Genomic DNA, 13,410 nt, shown 5'->3' with positions numbered 1-13,410 from the left:
GTTGGACACTGGCCCACTATGGCAGCCATTTTGTGGTCACACCCATTCCCTGCTCTCAGAATTCGAAAAGTGCCCACAGACTCAACAAGATTGCCTGCCCTCAATAGAATTATTTTATACTTTGTCAGCATTTTAAATGTGACCATTGCAGCCTTTTAAAAAACATGGTTTGAACCAAGTAGTGGTGCATTTTTTCCTATCTGTGCATAGATATGCATAGCACTTGATATAAAAGTGAAACTAATTTGCCATGACTCGACTACTTGCCAGTTGATTTCATTGCATTATTTCTTTTCCGCTTGTTACTCACTGAAAGCTGTTCCTTGACATTCAGTTCAGGCTTCAGCACAATAATGTATATTTTAGGGGAAAAGATGCAACCCAGTAATCCAGCCCCAGAGGCCAGGATGGAGAAGATCTCCACTGCTACCATATATTTCCCTTTCGTGCTTAAGTAAGTTGGAACAAAGGACACCCACACGCTGCAAAACAACAACATGCTGAACGTGATAAACTTGGCTTCATTGAAGGTGTCGGGTAGTTTTCTAGACAAGAAAGCCACGAGGAAGCTAACAAGAGCAAGAAATCCCATGTAGCCCAGAACACAATAAAACATCCTGGTAGATCCTTCATTGCATTCCACTATGATTTCTTCATTCAGAGAGTGCGTGTCAACGTCTGGGAATGGAGGAGAAGTACACAGCCACGCCATGCAGATACTAGACTGAATAAATGAGCAGCAAAGAACAACAGAGTTTGAAAACGGCTTCCCCAGCCATTTCCTCATCCTGGACCCTGGTATAGTAGCTATGAAAGCCAGAACCACAGTGATGGTTTTGGCCAGCACAGAAGAAACAGCCACAGAGAAGATGATGCCAAAAGCAGTCTGGCGTAGAAGGCAGTTCAGAATCTGTGGCAAACCAATGAAGAACAAGGAGCTGAGGAAGCAGAGCAAAAGGGATAGGAGCAGCGTGAAGGTGAGTTTCCGGTTGTTGGCTTTGACAATGGGAGTGTTCCTGTGCTTGAGGAAGATTCCTAACACCGCAGCTGTGATCCCAGAAAGGGAGAGAGCCAAAACAGCCAAACTGATGCCCAAAGGTTCTTCAAAAGACAAGAAGTTCAGGATCTTGGAAAGGCAGTGATTTTGACCAACATTTGGATACTGATCTTCTGGACATCTGAAACAGTCATCCATATCTTTAAAAAAAGGTGTTATTTTCAGAGGTCTGCTTAGTCTTTTCATTACTGGACATTATGTGGCTTGAAACCACCCCGTAAAAAGAAATCTGCCAAGAAAACGTCGTGATGCGACGTCCTCCCATGGGTTAGTACTGACTAGAGATGGGCACAAACCATCATGTATAGTGAATTAAGTGAATGTAAGCCACATTTTCCCTAAAGAACTTCCCCTGCTTAGAATGATCCTTATTCACTTACACATTGACTGGAAGAAGAATGCACCAAGAGAAAAAGACAAGGGGCAGGTGGGATTTACTACTGTGTGCAGCCAGAAAACACATGTATCCTAGACACATGTCACTGTGACTATGGCTGACTTCCACACTACAGCAGAAGTCCTCTGCCTACCACTCTGAAGAAAAATCTGAACAGACAATCTGGACATTGATGATGGTCTGAGTATAAAGTGTAAGGCAGAAAACCTTCCTCCCTCTTCATCTCTTTTATCCTAAGGAAAAAAGGGAAAGGTGTGCAAGCACCGAGTCATTACTAGAGATGGGCATGAACCAAAATACGAACCAAAATTAAGCATGAACCAGGCCAGTTTGTGGTTCACGAACCATGGTTTGTCAGATCCCATTTCTGACGAACTGCCATGAAGTTTAGGCTGGTTCGTTTTGTTCGTTTTTTGGTTCATCAGTGCAGACTGCCTGGTGCCTATCAATCAGTTTCCTAGGCAACAGGGGATGGACTTCCTGAAGACCTTCTGCTGACTTGGAAGTGAACTTCTGCTGGCCTGGAAATGACCTTCTGCTGACCCAGAAGTGATTTTCTGACCTTCATGTGATGTTTTCATGAACCAAATGACCCGGTTCATGAACCGGGGGCAGGTTTGTGAAAGTTCGTGATTTGTGGTTCGTGAAATTTGATGGACCACATGGTTCTTTTTTTTCCAGTTCATGCCCACCTCTAGTCATTACTAACCCATGGGAGGAAGTCACATCATGACGTTTTCTTGGCAGACTTCTTTTCACGGGGTGGTTTGGCATTGCCTTCCCCAGTCATCTACACTTTACCTCCAGGAAACTGGGTACTCATTTTACCAACCTTGGAAGGATGGAAGGCTGAGCCAACCTTGAATCGGTTGTTTGAACCTGGCTTCCACCCGGATTGAACTCAGGTTGTGAGCAGAACTTGGACTGCAGTACTGCAGCTTACCACTCTGCGCCACGGGACTCTTATATTATCCTAAGACGCATCTGTATTATGTTCTACACCAAGCTTAATGAAACAGTCAAATCTAGGCAGAGACTCTGTGAAGGCTTGAAACCTTTCTACTAGTTTAGATGCCAAACATGGAAACAAGTCTGGGCTTCAATATTGGGGGAGACAGAATAAGATGAACAAAACCAAGCTATCTTCCTTAGATTCCTTAGATTAGAAAGCAGGAGAGTTTTCTGAACAATTTTGTGTCGGAGGAAGTGAAAAGTATCTCTTTTATCATCAGAATGGGCCATTAATGTCTTACATCTTTAAAAACATTTTTCTCTACCAAAATAAATCTTTTAAATTAATTATCCTTTGGAATGGACTTGTCTTACAATACATCTCACTCTCTCTTTTTGAATTATGGACATATAAAGAGATGCATTCCTTCTCTTGAGAACAAGAAATGCCATCAAATGTATTATTTACAATAAAATGAAATATAGTATAATGTCCCCTACCTTCCTCATTGGAAATCTTCCCTTTTGGACAACGATCACAGTCGTAGCAACAAAATGGCTCCCCCTCCTTCCGTTTCTTGCTGTGACCTGTGTGACACTTGGGATTGCACAGAGCAAGAGGTACAACCTAACCGTGAAAATGAAGATAAAACATGTATTCTGAGATCTTGCACTGGGAGTAGTTTTGTGGTTTTATGCTGAGTGACAATAAGAAAAAGTTTTGATGGGAAATGTAGGCATCCTGGTTTTACAGCTTGGCTCTCCATTATAGCTGCAAGACCAGGATGCCTACATTTCCCATCAAAACTTGAGGGAAGCTGACAAGTGTCCAACCTGTGTCAGGCGTCACTTGTAGCTTGGCTCTGAGACGGAAAGAAAATTGACTTTCCAGATGCTCTGTCTGGTGCTGTGTCTATGTCTGGAATGTATTGTCCCAGGCTACCCATTTCTAGGATTCATCCAAAACTATAGTTTGGGTTAAATCCTATAGTGTTGGCCCGATGGAATGATGTTGCTTTCAGTTTTATGCCAGAAATTATGTCATGTGATTTTGCAATGCCAGCACACTTATCCAATTTCTTCCTATGGGTTGCCAGATGCATCTGGCAACCTACCACCTGACATCACCAGTCCCTGCCTCATGAATCTCAGGATTGTAGAAGACCTGGAAGCCCAAGGGTAGGGTAAAGAATTTAGGATCAAACCAATCATTATTGCTATTACAAGCTGATACTTAGGATGACCTGGGTGGCTTGTATCCTATCACAACTGAGTTGAGTTTGAAAGTCCTTTTCTGTCAGAAGAAGTTTCTACAGGTCAAAAGAAGTCTTCAACCTTGGCTAAGCCGAGTGGTAGGATAAAAGCCAACATCCGCAAACAGAGATTCTGTTGAGGTTCATGCTTAATGTAATGGAATTTTGACATTAATATAATGGAATCTTGACATTAATGTAATGGAACCTTGACAATTGAAGTAGCCAATCACAGCAGTACTTTCCTTAGGGAATAGGGTCTTTAGAGTAGAACAGACAATTTGAAGTCATATGGCTTAATGCTATTGAGAGAAATTGAGCTAGGGAGTTGAGAATAATGATCAAAACAGCACTTCCTCATTAGGCTATAAAGAAAACAACCTTCATTCAGATCTTACCTGTTTAAAGTGGCTGTGCCATGTAATGTCCATCTCATTAATGGAAAATTCTCTGCCCTGGGGAGCTTGCGGATCCATTTTCCCTACTTCAACCCTTAAGAAAGACTGATTTGGAAATGTGACCCAGTTTACAATATCAAATCCTCCTATAAATTCTCTCTTTTCATCAAAAGATACCTTATCCCCAGCACTGTTGTTAAATGAGGTACTCCTCAGGAAAGGGTGAAGCTAGAATGAAAGAAATTAAGGTAAATTGCACAAACGTGAAAGGAGGACACAGAAGACTGGGGCTGATGATATTTTGCACAACAACTGACTCATATGCATTCCTTGAAAGTATTAGGTGTTTCCCCCCATTTCTGTTATTCATGAGACACAATCATCCTAAATCCAATGGATTATTCCCTGAACAGAGACAGAGGGAAATGTCATTAAATTCTAGGACATGTTCTCTATTTTCATGGATTTTTGGTGAAGATAGGCTTTGGGAATTATATACAAGATTTGTTTGGTGTAGTGGTTAAGAGCAGTGGGTCTCTAATCTGGAGAATCAGGTTTGATTCCCCACTCCTCCACTTGAAGCCAGCTGGGTGACCTTGGGTCAGTCACAGCTCTTCCAGAGCCATCTAAGCCGCACCCACCTCGCAGGGTGATTGTTGTGGGGATAATAATGAGTGGGTGTCAAGTTGCCCTGAAGGGTGGCATATAAATCAAATGCTGTTGTTGAATCATGTCTATAGATTATGAGTGTAGAGTGGCAACATTCCATATTGACCAATTTATTTGTTTAAAATATTTATATGCCCACCTTTCTTCAGAGCATCTCAGGACCCAAGGTGGGCACCAACAAGATAAAATCAATATAAACAACAAATCCATCCATGTCATTTATATAATGTGAAGAGATGTTCTCCTTGTGAGTAAAGATGGGCACAAACCGGAAAAAAACCAAACTATGCAGTTTGTGGTTCGTCAAATTTCACGAACCACGAACTTTCATGAACCTGCCCCTGGTTCACAAACTGGTTCATTTGGTTCATGAAAATGTCACATCTGGGTCAGAAAATCATCACTTCCGGGTCAACAAAAGGTTAGTTCCGGGCCAGCAGAAGGTCTGCAGGAAGTCCATCCCCTGTTGCCTAGGAAACTGATTGATTGGCACCAGGCTGTCTGCAGTCATGAACCAAAAAATGAACCAAATGAACCAGCCTAAAGTTCATGGCAGTTCATCAGAAATGGGAGCTGACGAACCGTGGTTTGCAAACCATGAACTGGCCTGGTTCATGCTTAATTTTGGTCCATATTTTGGTTTGTGCCCATCTCATGAGCAGAGTAAAGGGGGAAGGGGTAATAGTCTCAGTGGAGCGGATGCTACAGATGAACAGTCTAGACAGGACTATGTTATAGCATCAGTGGGAGCTGTTTGAAGTGTAAATGACTAGGACCCCAGTTCTGAAGTAATTCCTGAATTAATATTTGACAGCTGGTGTTTAGATGTATACTGTGATGGGAGGGGGTCTCAGATGTTTTGCTAATGAGTTAGGAACCATAGACTTCACCATTATGTTGCCTTACATATTATCTGTTGCTTTAAATATGTACTCCTATATACTACCTGTGCTTCATGTTGTTTAATGTCAGTCCTTGAATTGATTATATTCTGTTTCAGCAATTCTCCAACCCCATATCAGATCCTTGCTAATGCCATGTCTTTGTAAACTTGTATTCATCTACCTTATGCCATTGTTTATGGTAATGTCCTTGACACTGTACGGAAATGCCTGCCCTTGTCCTTGCTACTGATTGTACTAATCTCAACTATGTAACTTGAGTCTCAGTGAGAAAGGTGAACTATAAATGACATAAATAAATAAAATAAATACCCATATACATTAACATATTAATAATAATAATAACATTTGATTTATATACCACCCTTCAGGACAATGCCCACTCAGAGCGGTTTACAAAGTGTTATTATTACCCCACAACAATCACCCTGTGAGGTGGGTGGGGCTAAGAGAGCTCAAGAGAACTGTGACTCGCCCAAGGTCACCCAGCTGGCTTTGTGGAGGAGTGGGGAATCAAACCCGGCTCTCCAGATTAGAGTCCCGTGCTCTTAACCACTACACCAAACTGGCTCTTAACTGGCTCTTAACTGGCTCCAAATATTAACAAATATTTGGTTTCCACATGAGACAGTACCTGAAATGGTTGTAGCTTAGGATGTTCCAAATACTCTAGACCTGCCATTGCTCTCAATTTGGTTCTGGATGAATATACTGCATGGAGAGCGTGTGCCACAGCATAGACAGCATTGTAAATGCTATAGCTTTGGCCGGTCATGCTCATTTCGAAAAAAGGCCCAGGAAGACTTTCCAGCATCTCTTCCCCAGTGCAGTTTTCCCTGTTACTCGCCTCAGCATCAGTGAATGAACACTCAAATGCCTGCTCCCAGAAGATCCTCGTAAAGTCGTCTGTATCAGCATCCGTATCCAGCATTTGAAGGAAACTCTGGAAACCATGCACCTCCTCCGAGTGAATGGCAAGGGATAAGGAGCCGTGAAAGGTTTGTATGTCCAGACTCCTGAGAAGTGTCCCCAAGGAGAAATCCCAGTGGGCTGTCATAACCCACACCTTGTGTAGAGAAGACCGAGTCGCCATTTCAGCAATCAATAAGAACCACTGCAAGCCTAACATAGTCCACATGTCTGCATGTACAACAAATATATTGGCGTCTGTTACAGTCAAGGATAAGAAAACATTCAGTCCATGCCGTGCCATTAAAAACGTATCAAAGAAATTAGTGATGGCCGGCAGAATTTTAATAAAGGCAGGACAAATGCCACTCTGTGAAAAGTGATGTGTCAAAGTCTGCACAAACTTTTCACCTTTCTCGTCGTCCATGGCGATGAGCCCAACCCAGTTCCATTGGAAGTGCTGCAGAAGACGGACAATCCCAGCATTGTGATGGGCTTCGTTGGGGATCATTTGGTATAAAGAAGAGAGCTGAGTTTTATAACTTGCTTCCGGAGAGAATGAGGAGTAGGTGGTCTAAGCAAGAATATATGAATGTTTATTCCAGGATGAAGACTGTGTATAGTCAAATAAGACATAAAAGTCTGATATAAATACTAAGGAAAAAACATACATTTTCTTTCCATAACCAAAAGGAGATAAAACAGCTACTCAGGGCCAAGCTACACATGACGAATGACACTTGAACAGCAAGTGTATTTCTCCCTGTTCACTTGCCCTCCACTCAATCCACTTGCCGTTCAAGTGTCATTCGTCATGTGTAGCTTGGCCCTCAGAAACTACCTTGCTAGGCGCAATATTTTTCAGAGGAGAATGTAAGGTGCCGCAGGAGTTTTTTGTTTCGTTTTGCTGCCACACTCTAGAAGATGTATTAATGTCAGGACCTGTCATATTCCGTATTCTTCCACTGACCAATGGGGTGTCGTTCTTATACAGTGACTGAATCATGCCTAGAGTTTGTTATGTTAAACTGTATAGCTGTCTGGTCTACTTCCCTCCCAATGTCTAGATATGCTGTGCAGGATCTACCATGTTGTCCGTACTGAACAATAGTTACGCCATGTTAGTTTGTTAGTTGTTAGCCTTCCCTTCCCTTTCAGCTTGAGGGCATACCCGGACGGCTCCTTCTGTGGGAGAGAATGCACGTCTTATCTTCTGCAAGAAGATAAGGGGGCAGTAGCCGGCCGACTGGAATGCTATAGCCTGACATATTGCTAGGAATCAGCTACCTGATGAAAGCAGTTACTCTTCAGCCCCTTGGTTCCCATCCTCCCCCCCCCCCCACCGAGTTCCCAGAGCTGAGCGTTCGTCTGTGAGAAAGCGGGTGTCTCAAGGCCAAAGCTGCTTGCAGAAGATAAGACGTGCATTCTCTCCCACGGAAGGAGCCATCCGGCTATGCCCTCAAGCTGAAAGGGAAGGGAAGGCTAACAACTAACAAACTAACATGGTGTAACTATTGTTCAGTACGCACAACATGGTAGATCCTGCACAGCATATCTAGACTTTGGGAGGGAAGTAGACCAGACAGCTATACAGTTTAACATAACAAACTCTAGGCATGATTCAGTCACTGTATAAGAACGACACCCCATTGGTCAGTGGAAGAATACGGAATATGACAGGTCCTGACATTTATATCTGAAGCTTTCATGGACTGGAGCCTACTGCAGCAGATATATCGATATATGTAGACATATCGATATATGTAGACATACACACACAAGATGAATACAATAAATCGAGAAAAGCAGGGTGCAACATTTCTATGCAAAGAACATGTATATATATCTGCCAAGTGTGGGCTAACTCCTTATATCTGGTTAAAAAACCCTCCTCCCCGTTTCTTCCCTGTTTTCTTCTCACTTCTCATCTCCACCCAAGTCCTGAGAATAAATGCTAATGAGTTATGAAAAGCTACAGTGGTGAAACCTTCATTCTTACCTGTGGAATCTTATAGACGCCTAAGATGGTGGCCATGTGGAGGGAGGTATCGGAGTCAACTCCACCAATGGCCGCTATTAGGTCCTTCTGGCTGTCACATTTGTAGTTGATGACAGCTATCTTTTGACTGAAGAGAAGGTTCAATGTGTTCTGATAAGTTTTCCGTGCATTGAAGTAATTTTCATAAATGTGGAACCCTAAGGTGAGGTTGGGCAAGAGTTTTGGGTTCTCGTTGATCTCTTTGACCGCAAAAACCAAGGAAAGGATATGCTGGTAGTTTTTCAGCACTGTGCTAAAACAAGAGACACACAATGGATAAAATGATTTTCTAATTTTCATAAATGATTTCCTAGTATTTATGCCCACCATTCCTGATTTTTAAACATTGAGTCGTTTAGTTTATTTTGGTTATATACTGCCTTTCAACCAAAAGTCCTTCAAATCGTGGTGAACCGTACTTACTGAGAACTATATATTTTGAATATTCCACATTGGGTCAATGCCTGGGAATTGTTTTGTCACTACAGTGCATTTTATTCCATGAACGCTTTACAAAATTATTGTTCAGTTTGTATTATCATATCTGCAAGATGTTTAAACCCACATTTATTTTATAAGTTAAAGTTTCCAGAATATATTTTTTTTCCATGGGGGGTGCTTTCTAGTACTTTTGTACTTTAATTTTTAGAGAGAAAGACATGACATCCTGTAGACTGAAGCACTAAAGCCTGGCCGCTATTTCAAATTATTTATTTTGCAAATAAAATGAATTGCTTGAGAAAATTTACCCATAACCAACATCTAAGATTCTGAGAGTATTCCATTAATAAACAGATACTTGTGGAAATTGTAATATTCAATAACAATATTTGCAGAAACATTGATGTTCGGTATCAATATTTGCAGAGACTCTAATATTCAGTGTTAATATTTTGGGAAACTTAGATATTCAGTATCAATATTTGCTGAACAATTAATATTTAATAACAATATCTGCAGGAACTTTAATGTTCAGTATCAATATTTGCAGAAACTTTGATATTCAGTATCAATATTTGCAGAAACTCCAATATTCACTGTCACTATTGGGGAAACTTTGATATTCATTACTGGTATTTGGGGAAACTCCAATATTCAGTGTCAATATTTGGGGAAACTTTGATATTCAGTATCAGTGTTTGACATTCAACTGTCTTACAACTGAACAGTTTCTTATGAACATTGGGCAGTCCAAATTTGATAGGAACCAGCAGTAGGACTTCAACAGCACTGAGAACATCTGGGAACCATTTCTGTCCTTCACTGATGCGTACAACAAACTGGAAAACATCCCTTTCCATTGGTGATAAAGCCAAACCAGCAAAATGTTGCTAGATTTCACGTGCCATGTCTTGCGGTCATTGCAGTAACCCGGGCTTTTTGTAAAGGGAAATTAAAACAGATTTCCTCACGTGTAGGCATCATCCATCTCTGTCAGGGGGTTCCCTTGGAAGACAATTGGAGTGTAGGAAGGGGCAAAGAGCATAGAGGCCATTGCACCAATTATGAGGTCCCCTTGCTGATAATACTGGTGTTGGGCGTGGAGGGTCTCATGCATGCCACATGCAGCAGGCTGTGCTTTGGATTCAACTCGAGGGAGCATCAGAAGCAAGAGAAGCAGCACCAGAGGCTGCAGCAAGGAAGATAACTCTTCCATCTTGATGGACACATCTGCTGCCGTGAACATGCACAGCTCTGCTTCTCTCCCATTCGATTATCCAGTCCTGGCCAAAAATTACAACTCCTTGCCTTGCGTTGCCTCATCTGTAGTACAGTCTAATGAGAAAATTTCCAAACATCAGTGTGGCAGGATCTGCATGGCCATCGCCCTGTGATATTTTATAGAAGCAATCAGACTTAGACATGGGCTATGTTTCTGGCCTAGGAAAGGTCTTCTGGGAATTGTGGAGATGAAGAAGGAACCATGCCATTTTGAGATAATTACTGTTTTTTTCCAGTCACCTCCTCAAAGGATTGCGATCCCTGTGGCAGCAGGTGCCGCTGAATAACTTTTAAAAAAGGAACATATTTGCTCTACTTCCCCATAATTCCTATGTGCTTTTTGTCTGGATTGGAATGCTATTTGGGAATTGTGAAAAGTTCCCCTTTTCCTTTTTATATTCATTTATATAGGTGATATCTTTGCACTCTTAATATAAGCCCCATGACATATTTAGGGCAGGAGGAAACAGACCAACTGGGGGAAAACCAGATGAGCATTCAGGGGTGAAGGATGGCTCTCATGACTTTAATTTTGTTCAGTCAGTCACTCTGTTTTCCTGTGAGAAATCCAACTTTCAGCTGCTGTTGGAAAAAAGCATCCTTCCACTTGTTGGACACAGACTTGTGCCTTTGTGGTTCGTTCTCACAACCACAATAAAAATTAAAATAAAATCCAGGAGTCCTTCTTGAATTGAAGCGAAACAGATGGTTCTTTATTAACCCGGGGGAATGAGCCTCTTCCCTCACACAGAAGTAGACGGTCTCCTTGTGTGTAAAAAGCTCAACCCCTTACAATAGAAGTGTAGAGTAATTAATACTTTCAGATAATCATAACAATATCACAATATTCTAATATTTGCTATCTTATTGGCTCATAAGGTATCTAGGGTTAGTTCTGATTTGAAGATGCAATTCTGGGTTGGCTCTTCTTCTGGGGAGAATTCCAAATCCTGCAAACCCCTTATCTTGTCCTCAATTCAGAAGGACATAGGCTAACCTCTCACCCACTTTCTTCTGGGCATAATACAGTGCTGCGACAGAATGTGGGCAAAAAACATGCATACCTCGTTCTAAGGTCAATTTCCTCGCCTCCTCTACTGCCATAGCCGTGGCTGCAATTGCTCTTATGCAAGCAGGCCATCCAGACACACGCCCAGCGGCCCTTACTCCATGCCTTTACACCATGTCCAGAAGATGGCAAAAAGAGTGGTGGGTGGTGGTCTGGGGTGTTAGGGGAGTTCAACCCTTTCCTGCTCTTTTCTATTTCATAGGTCTTTGCGGTTGAAATATATGTTTGCTCCCATCCAGGTCATGGTTTCAGAAGGCAGAGAATAAAAAGTTCTCGCTGTCTACTCTGTGCATGAGTGTAAAGGGCTGTCATGCCTCAGCTGACTGAGAAACAGAAACATAGAACAGGAACGCATCCCAAGGGTTACCCAGTCCCACTCCCTGCGGAATGTGGGGAATTCATAGCTACATCCCCCACCTCCTCCAGTGACCCTGCTGTGTGCCAAGCGGAAGGCCTGGAGAAAAGTTGCTTCTCGAAACCAAAGTGGCAACTGGCATCACCCTGGGCATGTAAGAAAGGGCCACGAGAGCTTAGCATTGGCTCATCCCTTCATGTCCTCCCTCTCCCCATCTGCAAACATTCACATTGAGCCATAGAAATATCATAGCTGTCAAAGGGCCACTTGGTGGTGAAGAGTGCCCTCAAGTCATAGCTGACTTGTAGTGATCCTGGTTGGGATTTTCATGGCAAGAGAGACTAACAGAGGTAGTTTGCCATTGCCTGCTTCTGCAACCTTGGTCTTCATGGGAGGTCTCCCAACCAATTACTAACCAAGGGCAACCTTGCTTAATTTCTGAGATGTGATGAGATCAGGCTCACTTGAACTACCCAGGTCAGGGTTCAGGTGGCTACCTAGCCTCTTCTGTTTCTATCATGATCATTGTAACACCCCACCTTCCTTAGCTCTGAGGCCTGCTGCTGAGGTGACATGAGACCTGTCCTCTAAATGTAACAGAGTTCAACACAGCCCTGCTTCCTTACAGTCCACTACATCCTCTTTGGCCAATATGATGAGCATTTTAAAACATTTAATAGCTGCGTAGTTTTTGCAATGAAGATGATGAAAAATCTCTGTAATGTGAGATAATCTTTGGGTATGCTCCCAACAGTATTGTGGCATGAAGAGCAGCAGAACCGCAAAAGGAGCAACATAATTCTGCCAACGTGAAACACTTTGGGGACATATTAATTTCAGCCTTGCCCTAATTTTAATACTTCCTTCCCCCCATTGTTTCATCTGAATTTTGAAGTGTTCACCAAGAAAAGCATCTCTACCGCATCCCAAGTATATCAGCACTCTGCCTGCTCAACTCCCACGCCTACGATGAGCTCAGCAGGTAGACTTGGGTAAGCCACTCCTCTCAGCCCAGGAAATTAACGGATGGCTGCCCCCGTACAAATGCAAGTGGAAAACAAAGGAGCTAGTCCATGGAAAGCACACTACAATAATTAAAGAATTTACAAAAGTGTATTGAAAGTGCAAGTGCTATAAATAGTTAATAATTCATGCATATTCCAAGTTAGTTCAGATATTCATATTCCATATACATAACAGATTTTACAAGGAAAACCTTCAGAATTGTATGTCAAACGGCCGGGCATCAAATAAATAAAGTCTTTTACAGAGTCTTATGCAAAATAATGATATTCCCAAATCCTCCCGGGTCGGAAGAAGCGGCAACGATGAAAACCAGGAACTAACCAGTTTGGGCGTGGTTTGGAATTTAGTTCCTGGTTTTCATCGAGTTAGTTCAGAATTGTATGTCAAACGGCTGGGCATCAACGGCTGGGCATCAAACGGCTGCCGTAACCTGGTTGGCTTTCCCTGTAAAATCTGTTATGTATATGGAATATGAATATCTGAACTAACTTGGAATATGTATGAATTATTAACTATTTATAGCACTTACTCCTCTCAGCCCAGCTCCCCAGCGGTATTATGGGGATGAAAACAATGCTGACTTTGTTCACTGCTCTGAGTGGGGCAATCAGTCCAAAAGGTTGGTATATAAGTGTAGTAGTTGTTGTTTTATTCAAAAAATATA

The 13,410-nt window shown here is 42.2% G+C and overlaps 1 protein-coding gene across 1 annotated transcript; it reads right to left on the bottom strand.

The window, feature by feature from the left end:
- Window positions 1–259: 259 nt before the first annotated feature.
- Window positions 260–10,231, bottom strand: LOC129327922 (vomeronasal type-2 receptor 26-like). Its single transcript, XM_054976668.1, has 5 exons — window positions 9,987–10,231; window positions 8,536–8,827; window positions 4,057–4,284; window positions 2,907–3,033; window positions 260–1,197 (listed from the first exon to the last, which is right to left on the bottom strand). Exons 1-5 carry the CDS (start codon window positions 10,229–10,231, stop codon window positions 260–262), a joined length of 1,830 nt encoding a protein of 609 aa, XP_054832643.1.
- Between the last annotated feature and the right edge of the window lie 3,179 nt (window positions 10,232–13,410).

Source organism: Eublepharis macularius, chromosome 4, assembly GCF_028583425.1.
Source record: "Eublepharis macularius isolate TG4126 chromosome 4, MPM_Emac_v1.0, whole genome shotgun sequence".
Taxonomy (NCBI): Eukaryota; Metazoa; Chordata; class Lepidosauria; order Squamata; family Eublepharidae; genus Eublepharis; species Eublepharis macularius.
The sequence above is the reverse complement of the archived record's forward strand: the minus strand, read 5'-3'. Positions and strand labels throughout refer to the sequence as shown.